The 16,779-nt window shown below is 35.9% G+C and overlaps 1 protein-coding gene across 1 annotated transcript in view; it reads left to right on the plus strand.

The window, feature by feature from the left end:
* LOC110113357 overlaps positions 1 to 14,176 on the plus strand; it is a 23,094-nt gene extending 8,918 nt beyond the window's left edge. The window contains exon 3 of the mRNA XM_020845905.2: positions 13,535 to 14,176. Within this exon, the coding sequence (XP_020701564.1) occupies positions 13,535 to 13,954 (420 nt within the window). The 3' untranslated portion in view covers positions 13,955 to 14,176. The remainder of the gene's footprint in view (positions 1 to 13,534) is intronic.
* The last annotated feature ends 2,603 nt before the right edge of the window (positions 14,177 to 16,779 follow it).

Consider the following 16,779-nt stretch of genomic DNA (forward strand, 5'->3'; position numbering starts at 1 on the left):
AGGATACGAAATGAGCATACACGTGAAAAGGTTGGAGTAGCTCCAGTGGACGATAAGGTTAGAGAGAGTCGCCTTAGATGGTTTGGTCACATTAAACGGAGGCCTTCCGATGACCCAGTTAGGAAAGTTGAGGTATTAGATTTGACTTTTGTTAAGAAAGGTAGAGGTAGACCTAAAAAGACTTGGTTAGAAAATATTAGATATGATCTTTCTTTATTAGATTTAAATGAGAATTTGACTTTTAACCGGACACAATGGCGAAAAAGGATTCATGTAGCCGACCCCACGTAGTGGGACAAAGGCTTGATGTTGATGTTGATGTGATGTTTATGTATTATTCAAAAATAATTTAGAAATAATAAATCATTTAACTACAATTTGTGCTTAAAATGATTAAAATTAGGATGTCGAGAGCCGGGCGTTGATTTCGTTTATCAGTAATCGAGAGAGAAGATGACATTGCTGTCGAGAGTTAGGTATTAATGTTATGCAGTAAATAATAGGCGTCAATGTTAAGAGGATGTTTATCGCCGATGTTGAGAGGGGAGGGCATTGGTCATCCATGTTGAGAAGGCATTAGACAAAGATGAGATGTAAAGTTGTGGGTGTAGAAATTGCTAGCATCGAGCATCAAAGTAAAGACGACATCAGACTTTGAAATGGAGATCGTTTAGAAATGTTGATGTTGTAACGTCGTCGATTTTGAGATGACATCGGGCATTAAGTGAAATCAAAAAGTTGTAATCCGCCAAAGAGAAATAAGATTAAGAATATTCGAAGAATAGGGCATTAAGTACGAGCGATTGATTTGGTGTTTTGGACAGGAAATAAGAAATTTAGTTTTTTATATTTTAAGTAAAAATTTTAAATACAACAAATTATATTTTTAAAAATTCATAAAATATTTAAGATACGGATGTCGGACACGCGTGTCCAATTTATATTTAATATTTTTTAATTGGACACATTTTCGGCGTGTCCAACACGTGTCAAAGGAGTGTCGGACGCGTGTGTTGTCAGATACGTATCGGACACTGCGTGCCTCTTTGAGGAGAAGTTTCGATGCATCATAGGCCCAAAACCCACCTAAAGCATGGCCCCATATCCTCCATCAGTCCAGGCAAACCATACTCAGTACTCATTGCTATGTGCCAACTTGTTACATCACTACTGTAAACTCTTGAAGATCTCTTCTAGCAACCCATCATTACAAACTATCACAACACAGTTCACGTAGATTCAACCTTCGATGAACAATTGATTGCATGTTCTAGCAGTGCTCGGAAATCCATGCCTCTTACAAATCTCTTCAATAATCGGCCATAAGAACTTCTGTCCAAGAGAATGAGTTTATCTAAAATGAATTTCAAGATTGTTCTTGGATTCTTTGTCCATGGTAGAAGAAATGTGAAGTTTATAAAAAATGGTGGGTGATTGCATTATGTGATTACATAATACAAAGTAACAAACGTCATTTATCATAATAATCCTTAACATATATTTCTCTTAAGAGCATTGAACATGATCTTGGAGATCAAGTAGAAAAAAAAATCAGATCCTAGCAACACAAGTCTGTTTGCTAAAAAATATGGATACGCAAATGATAATGGTGGTTAACAACTAAATTATTCTTATAATTAGTACTAATAAGGGTGCTTAACGAGAGAGTAAGTTTGATATTCTACAAATGCACCTTGAAAAGAGAAAATGAAGATATGAAATGGAATCAAATAATTTTTCTCATATCAATAATATTTTCTTCATTGAGAGAGAATTTAGGATCTTACCAGACTATAACTTAATTTACTAAATAACTTGTGCGCAATAAGAAGTAATTTTTTTTCACATCTCTATGACTTAATCTTAGTATATATTTCACACAAGTAGAAGCCTTGGATCATCATAAATGAAGAAAAAGCTTCATAAACAACTTCACCAGTTTTTAAATTTTATATTTCATCATAATTCAAGAGGGACATGAGAATAATTCCTCACAGCAAACTTCCTATCATGTTTGACACGCCCAATAGGGGGTAAATTAGTGCATCATTTAAAAAATGATTTAAGACTAGACATGCCAAAGCATAAACATACAAAAAAAATAAAACTTCTATGAAATAAAATTCTAAGAAAAAAAATATCCACTTTTTAATTCTTGTGCTAAATCAAAAATTTCTCTAGAATATGCTTTTAAATATCAAAAATAATTTTTCTTTTCCAGAGATAAATAATTCTATAACAAACTTTAACCAATTTCAAGACAATCTTAACCTTCAATAATTTTCACATAATGATCATATTATTGACAATAATCTCCACAAATTAAGATGCTATAGCAATAAAAATAAAGAGCAAAACAAAAATTAAAAAAAAAAAACGCAAACCAATTTATAGTCGTTTGGCCTACCGACCTACACCCACACCTTAAGTCCTCTCCTAAGGAATTTTACTATCAAGCTCGCCTTTCTACTCCTAACAAGGCGGCGTAGCCTCTCACCATCATGGGTAGTAAAGAAAACATTTACACCACTTTTTTTCCTCTAAGATACGCCAAGCCCTATATAGGAAAATCATAAAAAACAAACAAATTTTCCGGCAGCTCTTGGACCATCAGAATTTCTAATGGTCTAGCCTGCGGATTGATCGCCAGTATTAACCGTTGGTTTGGCTGCCGGAAATTCTAGCGGTCCAAGAGCCGCTAGAAAATTTGTCGGTTCTATGTAAATTCAACACATTTACCGGTGGAATGACAGCCAGTTTCAAGTAAATAAATTCCAGCAGCTGTGGCCATCGAAAATTCCGCCGGTATAAGCCCTATTTCACCCGACCCATTCTTTCTTCCTCACTGTCACGTGTCTCCATCCAAGAGAAAGCCGAGATCTATCATAGATGAGGGCTTGAGATTTATAGCAAGATAAGCTATTTGATATTTTGGCAAAAAAAATATACAAATTATTGTCACATATCGTTTCATGAATGTATTACATTACATTTTTAGGATAATACATAATATGCATAATAAAAAAGAAAAATCTTTTAGGAGTTACACCTGATAGTATATAATTTTATAATAATATAAATTCACGGTCTATTCGAACATGATTGAATCAATATGTAAACATTATTATTGCAATTCAATTGTGTAGCGTAGCACTATGTTGTAAATGTTTGTGGGCTCCAAAAATTCAGCCCCGGCCTCCTCGTCGCGCTGACTGATTTTGCTTTTGGCGAGGGATTTTTAATGGAATTAAGTTCCGGGGTAAATTTTGGAAGGCAAACGGATTTGTAGATAAGACACTACCCAGAGATTTCGCCCTCATTTTGTGAGGATTTTATGATATGAGTTCTTGTTTACTATAGGCGCAAGCGCCTATAGTTAATTACCCCTCCCGATAACAAGAGAGAACTTTCAATTAAGGCTAGTCATTAATCAGATACGTATAGAATACGTGTTATCTGGCATATAGTAGCAGCAAAGGGTTTGAAATTGGAAATTGGGCATTTGAATGGTTTGGAGATTTGAAAATTTGGATAGTTTGAAGTTAAGATTTGATATTTAAAATAGAAATTGCACCATCTTGCACTTAAAGCGGATGGTGGGGGAATGGATGATGGGCCCGATCAAGATCCCATGGTTCTGTCGTCCCGGGCCATCGTGGTCCCTGGTCTACTTAGTTAGAGGAGGTAGTCGACCCAACCTGACAGAAGGATCCTTGTCGGCAGCTATGGGTTGCTTCGTCCAAGGGGACCTTATACACCTGGGGTGAATGTTTGTCTAAGGGGACAAATTTGAATCCACCTTAGCTAACAGAGGGCTTTGTGCCATATCGATCATATCCTATTGATTCATATCTCAAGGATTTGATGTCATTAAGGAGCGTATTAGCTCTGTCCATAAACGCTATCTGTGATGCCATTTGGCGGCAAAACCACTCGGTTCAGAGGGCCCCGGGTCGTCGTAACCGTTTATCCTGCGATGCCATTTGGAGGCAAAATCGTCGGTTAGAGGACACGTATCACGTCCTTACTGGCAGGAGATTGTTTGAGAATGAATCCTAGTGATATTTTCGACTAGGCATTTAGCTCTTTTGTGAGCTGAAGTAAATTTTAATTTATCCACCTTGGCAAATTGTTGCGGAGGGTGGATGGATTTTGTTTTGAATGTTCGGATGGTTGGATTTCAATTTTAAATATTTTTGAATTTTGGAGTTTTGATATTTTTTGGAATTTTTCTGGGATTTTGAGTGGAGCTTTGGAATATTTGAAATGGACTTTGGATATTTGGGAGACATTTGAAAATATTTGGGAACCCCTTCGGCTGAGATCTGCATTCAACACGGCCATCATCGGGGTGTTTGTGGGGTCTTTTCTCTTTTATTGATTGAACCCTATCAACTCAACCAAGCTATTGATCGAGGATCGAGTTTCGTATGCTTTATGCCCTTATTAGTGAATTCATTTTGATTTTAGACCTTAAAAGTCTAATATGAATATAGAAATATAAATACACCGGTCGCCACAACCGTGTATTTGTTTGATGGTTCAAATCTAGTCGACTTCTATTGATCCGTATAGAAGGATCGGATTCGAACTTGAATTCACTTGTTGACCCGCACAGCATCCCTAGACGTCACGTGTATACCAATAACACGCTCGCCGTGGCCCATGCGAATTTGGGGGCATTTTATAATTGAACCTTGTTCACTCCTTTTATCTGCTTAGGAGGATCGGGTCTAAATTTAATGACCCGCGCAGCATCCCTAGACGTCACGTGTGTACCAATAACACGCTCGTCGAGGCCCATGCGGGTTCTTGATTTTATTTACCCCTTTTAGTGTACCTATGTGTATACAAACTACGGTGCACGTGCAGGGGTATTTTGAAAATATTTATAGATGCCTTCTGTCTTCTTATACAAGAGTTTCAGATCCGGTGGCAGGGCGTAGCAGCTTCTGAATAGACTTGTTCGCTGCTTCGTACAGGTAGACTGTCGTGCACTACTTGCATGATTTGTGCAGGTAGATTGTAGTGCACTAACTAATCTCCTGCCTTGATTTGTAGATGCTTGTATTCGTTGTAGTTGTTTGGTTCATATAACACATCCGTCATTGTTATGAGTTGACAGGTAGATGTATTTCTTCACAGACTGAAATTGACTTCAGGATATTGCATTTACTGAAGTCTTTCTGCACCTACCCATCAGTGGCATGTGACACATACATCCATCTTTTTAGAGAGTTTGTATGTGTTGCAGATCTTTTTATTTATTTTGTAGGTAATGCTTAGTGTGTACGACGGTCTCTTATAACGACCCATAAGAGCTGATGTACACCATATATCCTTCATTTATGAGTTCTATGCAATCATCAGTGTAAGCTTCAGAGATCACTGATTCATCGAGAACTCCTAAGCCTTGATAATCTTATTCAATTTGACATTCAAGACTTGTTTGGAGTTAGGTTATCATCAAATCATTATAGTCATGTTCCTTATGATTGTATTGTTCATGAATGAGATGTTGAGGATTTCATACACTATGAGTCCTTGTTCGCTTGCAAGCCATTACATACTTGAAAGTGGCTATTTGATATTCATTTGAAAGTCCTTATACTATTGTTCATAAGCACTTCATTTGGTCTTTATTCATTTGGGTTAGAGCCCAAAAGATTCAAGTCATTCGCTTAGCATTCAAATCAAAGTTCAAGTATAGTTCATCACCATTTGATATGTGATGTGAGTGACAATATTAGTATTATTAAGATTCAGATGGATCGCCTTCTTTAATTAGCATCTACATTCCAATTGGAATGATAACTCTATTGGAATATTACTTATCCTTAAAATCAAATTCTTTATAATTCTTCTATTGAGAAATCATCTGAATACATGTTGAGTCTTTGATATTTTTGTTCAAATCTTCTTGTCACCTTGAGCTCAATTCCTTGTAGTATAACCTTAGTTGATTGCTTAAAAGTTTCAAGTATAAGTAATTGTTCAAGTTTGGATCCGACTTCATCAAGTTCAAGTCTAAGTTAATACTTCTTGTACCAAGTTCACTTAGGTTCAAGCTGTCTTGAGTTCAATATGCCGGTTCATTTCAAGTTCAAGATGAGTTCAATTCAGTTTGAGTCCAACTCAAGTCTTACACAAGTCCTCCATGTTCGTTCATATGGCAAGTCTAAGTCATCACTTGGTTCAAACCAAGTTCATGTTCATTGAGTTATCTGTTGTTCTTGTAGAGTTCAAATGACTCTTTTGAATCACATTAGATTCAAAGTCAAGTCTTATAGTTCAAGTTATAAGTCCGCATCAAAGTCCCCTGCGTTCAATCTAGTTCACTTGCATGTTTAAATTGTTCGAGTCAATTCCTTTGTTTCAAGCCAAGCACCTTAAGATTATTCCTATGAGTTCATGTTGGGCTCTTTATGTCTTTTGTTATGTTGTTCAAAGTTAAATCTCAAATCAAGGTCTTTGCAAATTTGTGCAAGTTCAAGCCATATCCACTTGATGTATACATCAAGTGGATATGGCTTGAACTTGCACAAATTTGCAAAGACCTTGATTTGGGACTTAACTTTGAACAACATAAGAAAAGACATAAAGTATTTGAGTCCAAGATGATTTCTTTATAATCCAAAAATTAGTGTTTGAATCAAGTTTAAGTTTGAGCTCATTTATTTTAGATTCAAGTATCTTATTAACCATTTAATTTTGGAATATGTTTCATGTTGTCCAAAATCAAGTCCTCTGCTGTTCAAAATGAGTCCACAGTTGTCCAAATAATGTCCAAGTCCTTGTCTTTTTCAAACAAAATTTCGGCAACCTCCCGGCGTCTCCCCCGTTTAGGGGAAAAACCAAGAGACCGCCTACCCACCACGTCACTAAAGACGTGCATGGTTGGTGTTGGTGAGACACCGCGGCGGTTGTATTTTTTGTTTTTCTCCCACCACGCGCACTAAAGGCATGCTTTGGGTTTTTTAAAAAAGATTTTTGATAAGCATTTTCAATTTCCCCCCGCCTGGGGGTACTTAAGAGCGACCCCGCCTCGCCGTAGGTGTCGCAACGGGGTCCTATCCCACCACGCGCACTAAAGTCTTGCTTGGGGCGGTTTTCCGATTCGCCAGGAACATTGAAGTAGAGTTTTAGTGATTACCCGCCTCGTCGTAGGCGCCACACCGGGGTCCCATCCACCACGCGCACTAAAGGCGTGCTTGGGGCGGTTTTCCAGTCCGCCGCAAACAACGACAATGGGAATCTGAGTTTAGAATTTTTATACCTTCGCTGGGTTGGTGAAGTCGACGAGATGCACAAAGCACAACACATTCCCCTCGATAATAAAACAACAAAAAATAAACTCACATTAGATTTCTGTGAGGGAAGAAATGAATTAAAAAAAATAGTTTTGTGTTAACTATTGAAATGGTTTGAAAGATGAGCTATTTTGGTGAGTAGGGGAATGTTTTGGTAGTTTGGAATGGCCTTTTGCAAATATTTGAGTGGAATGGGCTGCTTTTGGTGTATTAGGTTTTACAAATGCTGCACAAGCTTTGGAGGTTAAGAAGATGACCAAATGTAATCAATAGTAATGTGAACAGTGAAGTAATGTGAACAGTGAATTCCCATGTGAAATAACAGTAAATGATACCATTGAAACTCTCCGAGTGTAAAATAAACCTGAAGGTATATATATATATATATATATATATATATATATTATACCCATGATAATCAATAGCTTAACTTAAGATACCTCTCAGGCAACTTTATGAGAGTTTAAACTTCAAGGCAAAGGTTTCCTGCTCTATGAATTTTTTTATAAAACTACCTTACTTCTTCTGCTCTGCTCCCTCCTTTTTTTATTAGCTGAGCATAAAAAAAGAAACAGAATCACTTTAAAAAAAATGTCAGAGAGAAGTAATGAAATAACCTGCTCCTTTTACTTTGTAGCTTCGAATAAGCTTAGAGAAGGCAACGTAGGGATTTAATGCTGTGGGAAGATAGGAGATGATTTTGATTCGAGTAGGTGATGCAAGTAGGATTTCAGAACAATGGTAGAAGGAAGAAATCCCGCTTTGAGTGGAGAGGGGTTTGGGATGCTGCCACTGACTGCTAACTAGAGAAGTCGAAGGCTGCTGTAGTTGGCTTGAGGGTTGAAGTGGAGAAGTCAGACGTTCGTTTGCTTGCTGCTGTGGATGGGCTTTTCATGCCGGATCTTTTTCATTGAGGTGAGATGGACGTGGGAAGCCGAGACCGTGAGAGACTTGCATGAGCTGTGATTGGAAAAAGCATGCATGGAATTCTTTTGCTAAGGCAGATTTTTGCAGACCTTTGTAGAAGAAAGGCTAATGTAAAATGAAGACGTTGAGTGGGAAGAAGGTAGGTACAGAGTCGGATGAGCCTCTCTTCCTTTAATTGCATGAGGCTAAGAGTTTTGGGTGCTATAGCCGGCTATAGGAGGGGAAGGAAATCGGGTGAGCAGAGGAAGGGAGCAGGTTGTAAAGAGGCTTTAGGTTCGGCTCTTTGGAGTTCGAACGAACAGACCTCATGTCTTCTGTCTTTTAACCTCTCTTAATGACTAAGCTCATCTTGAAGAACAGCTGGGTTGATTGAAACAACAGCGAGATTCATGGGATTTTGACAGAGTTCAGAGCACGTTTCAATATCCGAGGTAATCAGCATTTAATTCGGATTAGAATTTTCATTGGACTTCCTGATTTTTGGTAAGATCATTTGGCAATGTTAATGATGACATACCATAATTAGAAATAACATTAATTAGGCTGACAGTCATGTGCCAATCAATCGAAAATCATCCCGATTTGTGTGTTTTCTCGATTCGCAAGCATTTTGCTTCGTTTAACGTGTCGAATTCGCCGAATAGTCAAAATTGGACAAATTAATAGTGCATTTAGGATATTGCCGATATCTCGATCGTGATGGCGTTGTCCGTTTCGTGATCAGACATCATTTGGGTGGCGACGAGACTTAATTCCTTCAAAATGCTCGTTGTCTCGATTTGCGTGCAAAATCTCATTCAAACAAACTGGCACTACATCCATAGTATTGACGGTGTTTTGGACCCAATGATGCAGTCCGTTTTGCGATCGAACATCGTTTGATCATCGTCGAGGCTAATCTCCCTCAAAATGCGTGCCTTTGCAACGTATTTGAATCGCTTTTGAAATTTACGATGCTACCTTAAATGATCTAATTTAATCAAATAAAATATATATTACTAAAGTCGATGACGTTCCGGACGTAATGGAGCTGTCCGTTTGTCGATCGGACATCGTCCGAGCATCTTCGAGGCCTCGTTTTCTTCATAACGCATGCCTTCATATCATATTTGAATTGCCTAAAAAATTCATCACCATCTTAGACGATCCAAATTTATTAAATAAAATGTGTATTCTAAATGTCGGCGATGTTCCGGATGCAATGAAGCTGTCAGTTTGTCGATCGGACGTTGTCCGAGAGTGTTCGAGGCCTCGTTTCCGTCGTAACGTAGGTCTTTTTATCATATTTAAATTGCCTAGAAATTTGCCGCCATCTCAGATGGTCTAAATTTATTAAATAAAATATATATCCTGAATGTCGACGACGTTCCGGACGCAATGAAGCTGTCCGTTTGTCGATCGGACGTCGTCCAAGCGTCTTCGAGGCCTCATTTCCTTCGTAACGCATGCCTTCAAATCATATTTGAATTGCATCGAAATTCACGACGCCACCTCAGTTGATCCAAATTGATCACATAAAATATATATTGTGAATGTCGACAATGTTCTGGATGCAATGACGCAGTCCGTTTCGTGATCGGACGTCATGTCGTCTCCAAAGAGGCAAAATTCCTTGACATGCGCATTTTCACATCATATTTGAATCACTTCAAGATTTGCACCACCACATTAGAAGATCCAAATTAATTAAAAAAAATGTATATCCTTAATGTCAACGACGTTCCGGACGCAATGGCACTATCTATTTGTCGATCCGACATCGTTTGATCAACCTCGTGTATTAATTTTGTGTGTCGATCATCCCCTTTGACCGATCTCGTCCGATTCGACTACGAGAGACCTCGACCTAGCAGAATTCGATGTCCTGATCTTAACAACACCGTCCATTTGGCAATCGGAGGTCATTTGGCCCTTCAAGTGATGCATGACGCCAATGTGCTTAATGCTTTATTCACCAATTAGGGTCCTTTCTCGCGTGGTTTGAGGTATAGGTGTCAACAATGTTATTGTGTTTTAATTCATATCTATTTATATATGCCATATCATAGTTATCCTGATTATTCTATGAAGTGATATTGTTGTTTGATTATTAACTATTATGGTATAATTATTGTATCAAACTCTGCAGTGTTATACATGTTGGTTTACACCATGTCCGAAATTTGATTGAATCATGCTCAAATCATATTCGAATAGGATTATAACCTCTATTCAACCAAGTTCAAACTTTATTGAACATGATTACGAGCGGGGAGTGTTAAATCTCAACCCTACGATCCCAAAAATATCCACGGCTGTGAACAGTAATCCGTGGGAAGACTACATGGATTGCATTAATTCCTCCCACTAATTTAGGAATAATTGTATTTATGTTATTATTTGTTTCCTTATTGATACACCTTGCATAGATCTATAAATAGGGAGTTGATGGCTTAATAAAATTCAAGCTTTTCCTCTCGAATTCTAATTTTAACACTAATCATCCTAATACAACTCACACCAGCTAAAAACTCAAACTCCTAAAACTAAAACACCAAACAGAACTCTCAAAACTATTAAACAACTCCCCAATGCTCCTAGGCATGCTCCAAAGCAGCACAGACTATTGTAAACAAACGAATAAAAATCTGTATTGTAAACCAAAACTGCTGTGCAAGAAAAAAACTAGTACTCTAAACTATAGTGCATAAAAAGGAAAATAACCAGTGCTATAAACTAAACTACAGTGCTAAACTGAAACTAAAACACTGCTAAAACAAGAAAAAGAAACTACTAAAACCAAAAACACTAGTGTAACAGTAGTAAAGAACTGTAAACTAAAGTACATGTTGTCTAATCTACCTTAAACACCTAACAGGAAATTTCTAAGGGAAGTCGTATGACCTAGGTTGTATGACCTATCCAAACAAAATTTATAGGCAACTTCTAAGCGAAGTCGTATGACCTATTCAAATAAAATTTACAGGCAATTTCTAAGGGAAGTAGTAAGCCCTGCATTAAACAAAACCCATCGGCCACCTCACTTATAGGACTAGGTTGTGAGACACACCAATTGTCCACTTCTAAATGCAGAAGCCGTAAGACTTATCCAAATAACTAGGCAACTTTCAATAGAAGTCGTAATACCTATTATTTAGGAAGTTCTAAAAGAAGTATCAAACCCTCGACAAAAACAAACTGGGCCGCCTCACTTATAGGTCTTGGTTGTATGACTCACCTAACATTCAACTTTTAAATGAAATTATGAGACCTAAAATTTTTTTAAAACAAACTTCAGGCTTCTTCTAATAGAAGCAATAAGACTCACTTCGTAAACAAACAATCGGGCAACTTCCAATGGAGGCCATAAGCCCCGAATCAATTCAAACAACTGGGTAATTTTTAAACGAAGTCATAAATCTCAAACTAAATCAACTATTGAGAATTCTAATAGATGGAAACCCCAAACCACCATAAAACTACAACCCGCACCTCAACCACCTCAGTCTACTTGGGATCACTGAGAGGAGGCAACCTATGACTGCTAATCATATTTCCTAAACACTACGATCAACAATCACTAGTGTTAGTAGACTAAAATCTACGGTATTCTCGGGACGACGGAATTATAGGATCTTGATCGGGCTTACCTTTATCTCCCATAAATGATACTAAAACACTTGAAATTATTTATCCTTAATCGAGAATTCTCTCTTTTGCAATAAGAGGGGTAATTAACTATGAGGACTTGCACTCGCAAGAAAGATCCATGTCTAACTAAACCCTGATACCACCCTCATGAGAAATTTGATTAATTACAAACCACCTTAAGAAAAATACAATCTTAAGTCCACAAAATGGGATTCATACCGAAGCGTCATTTTTATTGAGCCAACACATTATATTGATTCAAAAGTAACATGAAAATTCACTTCAAAATAATTAGAGATGAACCAAATTATGATTCATTGATTTTATATATTAAATAAATATTAATATATTATAATTTGAGTTAGAACAAATCAAATTTCGAGTGAGCAATCGCAAGTCGCAACCTTAAGTAGAAACGTAATGAATTTCAAGTTAGGCAGTTGGTTGAAAACTCAACTCAAATTGGCTTGTGTCAATTTCAATTTGACAAAAAAAAAAGATTGATTTTTTTTTTAATTTCATATTTTCATTTTAGCCGCAAACCATATAGTGGGATAAAGGCTTGATGATGTTGTTGTTGTATTTTCATGTTAGCTCTATGTATATTTATATTTATTTTATTTCTAGACTCTCAATTTTATTTTAGAACCTTAATACAATCATACATCTTATCCCGCTTCAAATTTAGTTTAACTTAAAAAAATCATTTTGTTGTATAGCAATCCATCTTGAAAGATTAGTAATTTCTCACTTTTTAATTCCACCGTCTTATTGTGGGCAACTATTTCTTTGATTACATTTTTTTATACTTCAACGATATTTATTGTTAGTTACTACTCACAAATGCTTAAGCGGTATGCTTTGTGGTTCATATGGAAAATAATGTCATAATTCGAGTTCAACATTTTTTAAACTAAATATTCTTGAGCTCTTTACATAGAATTTTGTTTGTAACTAGCCTTATGTTGAGGTATAAACAATTCAAGTTCAAGTCAACCCTACCTTGAGCTCGACTATTTAATTAAATTTAAACTTGAGCTTGAGCTTAAACTAAACTCTATAAGTTCGAATCAACTTATGAGCATACTCGTGTTATGAAAGAAAAAAAAATCCAATTCAAATTATTATTGTAAAAAAATAATAAAAAATAAAAAATTAGGGGAGAAATAATAAATCAGTTGAAATAAGAATGAGATAGAATTTTAAAATAATTTTTAATAAATTTGTACTTCAAACCTTTGAATTCTTATTTATTTTAAATCTATTTTATATTAATATTCTTTGAACAAATTGGCTAATGAGCTGACAAGTCGATTCGAGGCTAGCTTAAACTTGGATTATTAGCTTATAAAGTTAGACTCACTAGCCATTTATTGAGCTGGTAGGTACACTTAGGTTAAGAGCGTCATATATATATATATATATATATATTCTTGCTCACAATGAAATCTTGTGATGTGGCCATTTATTTCTTTATTTAGGTTTCTTTTGGGATGACTTTCTTACTGCTTTTTAAAGCAGTTTTTTATTAAAAAATTTTAAGAAGCAGTAAGAAAGACGTCCCAAACGAAGGCTTAGAATAACCGTAATGGCTTGCTTATTGCAATGTTCTCCTCATTAATACTGCCCAAATTCAATATGCATGACACTTTATTCCTCGATTGCAGTTTCTTACTTCAGACAAGGAAATGCAGAAAGAGCAGTCTGTTGCACGAAAATCTGAATCCAATTCTATTCCTATTAGCTCATCGGAATCCTCCATCCCCCACAGAGGAGAATTCAGATCCTGTCAAGTGTTATCAAAATGCACTCAAACGCGCAGTTCTCATCTAAAGGAATCTGCTACTTCTGCCAAAAAAATTATAGGATCAGGAGATGCTGCTCAGGACATGCTTGAACTCTTCCTTGGTCCTCTTTTAAACAAAGCTCCTCCTGTAAAGGAGCCTGATCCTGATGTAACAAGAGAACTACTGGCCTCAACTTATGAATCAGATAGCCTTGTCAGAAGCTTTGTGGATGTTGCAAAACAGGTAACTTTTATTAAAAAGAAGAGTAGTCTTAAAGATAAAGTGGCCATGTTTTTTTGATTTCCTAGTCCAGCAATGCACAATCTTCAAAATCTGCTTCTATTTGAGCTATTTTTTTCTGTTGAGCTCCATATTTCAGGATTTCTACTGAAGTAATTTAAAATTATTACCTGTAATTTGGTTGCCAAGATGATGCCAATTATACATGTACAGATTGACATTTGTAACAACTTGTAGTATAGTTTTCATTCCTTGGATCAAATGTTTGCTAAGTTGATGATGATCATGGCACTTGTAGTGCATTAGATGTTTTTTTTTTCCAAATTATAGTCGTGTTTTCTTTCATTATATGTGAAATCTCATGGATCAAATATTCTATAAGAGGGATATGAATTTGTCTGTGGATGATACTCGGCCTTATTAGTAGGTAATCACTTGGTGATAGGTAAGGAGGATAGTGAGGTTTAAGGAGAGTATGAGTCTTAGGTTTATTGTAGGTAAGCAAGAGAGTGCCAAGAGATGTAAAATATTTCAAAAAATTATGAAGTCCCAAAATAATTGAAATTATGTTTCTTCACTCTTTATTTTTTAGGGCATGGAGGACTATAGAAAAAGTTTCGCTTAAAAATGTAAAAAAATAATACAAAGTATAATTTATTACTTTGTCCTTGAGGCTAGTGTATAGGGCAAGTTTGTGAATGCATATCCTCTATGTGGTGGTGAGCCCAATATGACATGATTCAAACTCATACAAGCAAAAAGATGAGCCTTGAATGGATAATGCTTGTGAGATGAAGACTACCTTAACTTGGAAATTTATAATTGTTGTTACAACCCGGGCCGATAAGCTTACATAGATGAGATGAGAATATTAAAGTCGGATGAAAATTTTTAAAACATTTTGCTGTAACATTTATAATAACCATCCACATAAATGTAAGAAAGAGCCACTAAAACATCAAATAATATTTTCTTTCATTAATAAACATGTACATAGTCCATTACAAAAAAATAGATATCCAACTATCACATGTCGTCCTACAAGTCAATCTATTACAAAGCACCAACATCATAAAAAGAACCTATAGGATAGTAGGTGAACGACTATCTGTCTGTCATTACTGATTAGCTGGTTCTCCTAAACATTTTCTCACAACTTGGGTGAGCCAACAATTATAGGTAATATGCTATTCAATTAAATTAAAATATAAGATAAGGAATGCAGTATGTATGTCAATATCTTAATTAAAAAATCAATAAACAATAAAAGAATCAATAAATTTGTCATGATATATTAACTAGTGTGCATATTTGTACATGTCAGCCTAGATGTCCTTAAGCCTATAACCTGTTTCATCATGCATTTACCTATAACATTTTTTTAATTCTTTTTTATGCTTTATATATATATAACATATTCTTATACACTTGTAGGACGATATTTGTATCATACAGGAATTTAAAAAAAAAAAATCTTTTACACTCGTAACGGAGTATCAATTTATATTGATCATGTACACATGTAATTGGTCATTTCTTTCATTATTAAACTGATCCGAGAAGCCCTTTACCTTCATATTTTCTTTACCATTTTGATACTTTGTACCAACATACACATTCAATCATATATTCGTTATCGTAGGGGAATAATTTCAACATGTCATTCATACATATATTTTTACTAAATGCTGTTTCATACATTTCTATATGAAGACTTTTAAAAAAAATACGCATTCTAAACTATTCACATGAGCAAGATATATTGCATTTAAAACATACTAGCTATTCAAATGATATCATAAGAAAACATGCTAAGCTAATCACATAATATCATAAGGAACATGCTAGAATAATCACATGAGATCATAAGGAAACATGCCAAAATTTGCAAAAGAAGAAAAATCCGAAATTAAAATAATCACATTTACCTACCTAATGGACGTGCACAATTCGTCGTTTATTCTATCGATGCCTTTTCCTCTCCCTCTTCTAAAAATCACAACTTGGAGGACCCAAGGTACAAGATGACAAGGACAACAGTGTGACTCCCCCAAGAAGCAATCCCTCAACCTCCTCCTAAGTGGATTGCACACTCTCAAAGCAAGGAGATACCTCTCCCTCTCTAAAGCTCTCTCTCTCATAGGAAAAAAATGTCTTAGGCTACTCGCATCCCCTCTCAATGTTCAAAAGAATTAAATTGACTATTTAAATCAAACCCTAGTTCTCAATTCCGTTGTTCTGATCGTACAATACAAAACTTACATCGTACTATCCAATTAGTTAAACACCCATTTTTCAGTTCTATTAGATTGGATTGTACTATCAACTATATCAAACCAAGGATCATCCAAGATAACTCTTGGTTCATCCATTAAATGCTCTCTTAAATTGTAATGGACAATCTGAATCATACAATATAATTTCCAATCATGATTTGAACTTGATACAATTGTTTGGTCAATAATTCAAATTAGACAATATTCATTAATAATCATGCAATATGAAAGATTTGCTCACTATAGCGATGGATCCACCCTTAGAGGGGAGAGATTATTTGGTGCGGAGTGCAGATGGGGAGAACCATCCGCACAAGTATTGGGTACCTAGCGGTATCCCACTCGGTACCGCTGGGTACCCAGTGCTTGTGCGGACGGTGCTTACTCCACATGTCACGCCTCAAGATCTAATTTGGAAAGAATGTCAATCAATTTCCCAAACAATTTACCAGAGTTATCTAAAACCTTCAATTCACAATCTATCAAACATCTATAAAATTTAAAACATCAATATACAAGTCGATTCATATCTCAAAAAGTCATGTACAATACTCAGGAACTACAATACAATCACCAGTACTGAAATCTATCCTGAGTACAAAAGAATCA

Source organism: Dendrobium catenatum, unplaced genomic scaffold, assembly GCF_001605985.2.
Source record: "Dendrobium catenatum unplaced genomic scaffold, ASM160598v2 fragScaff_scaffold_776, whole genome shotgun sequence".
NCBI lineage: Eukaryota > Viridiplantae > Streptophyta > Magnoliopsida > Asparagales > Orchidaceae > Dendrobium > Dendrobium catenatum.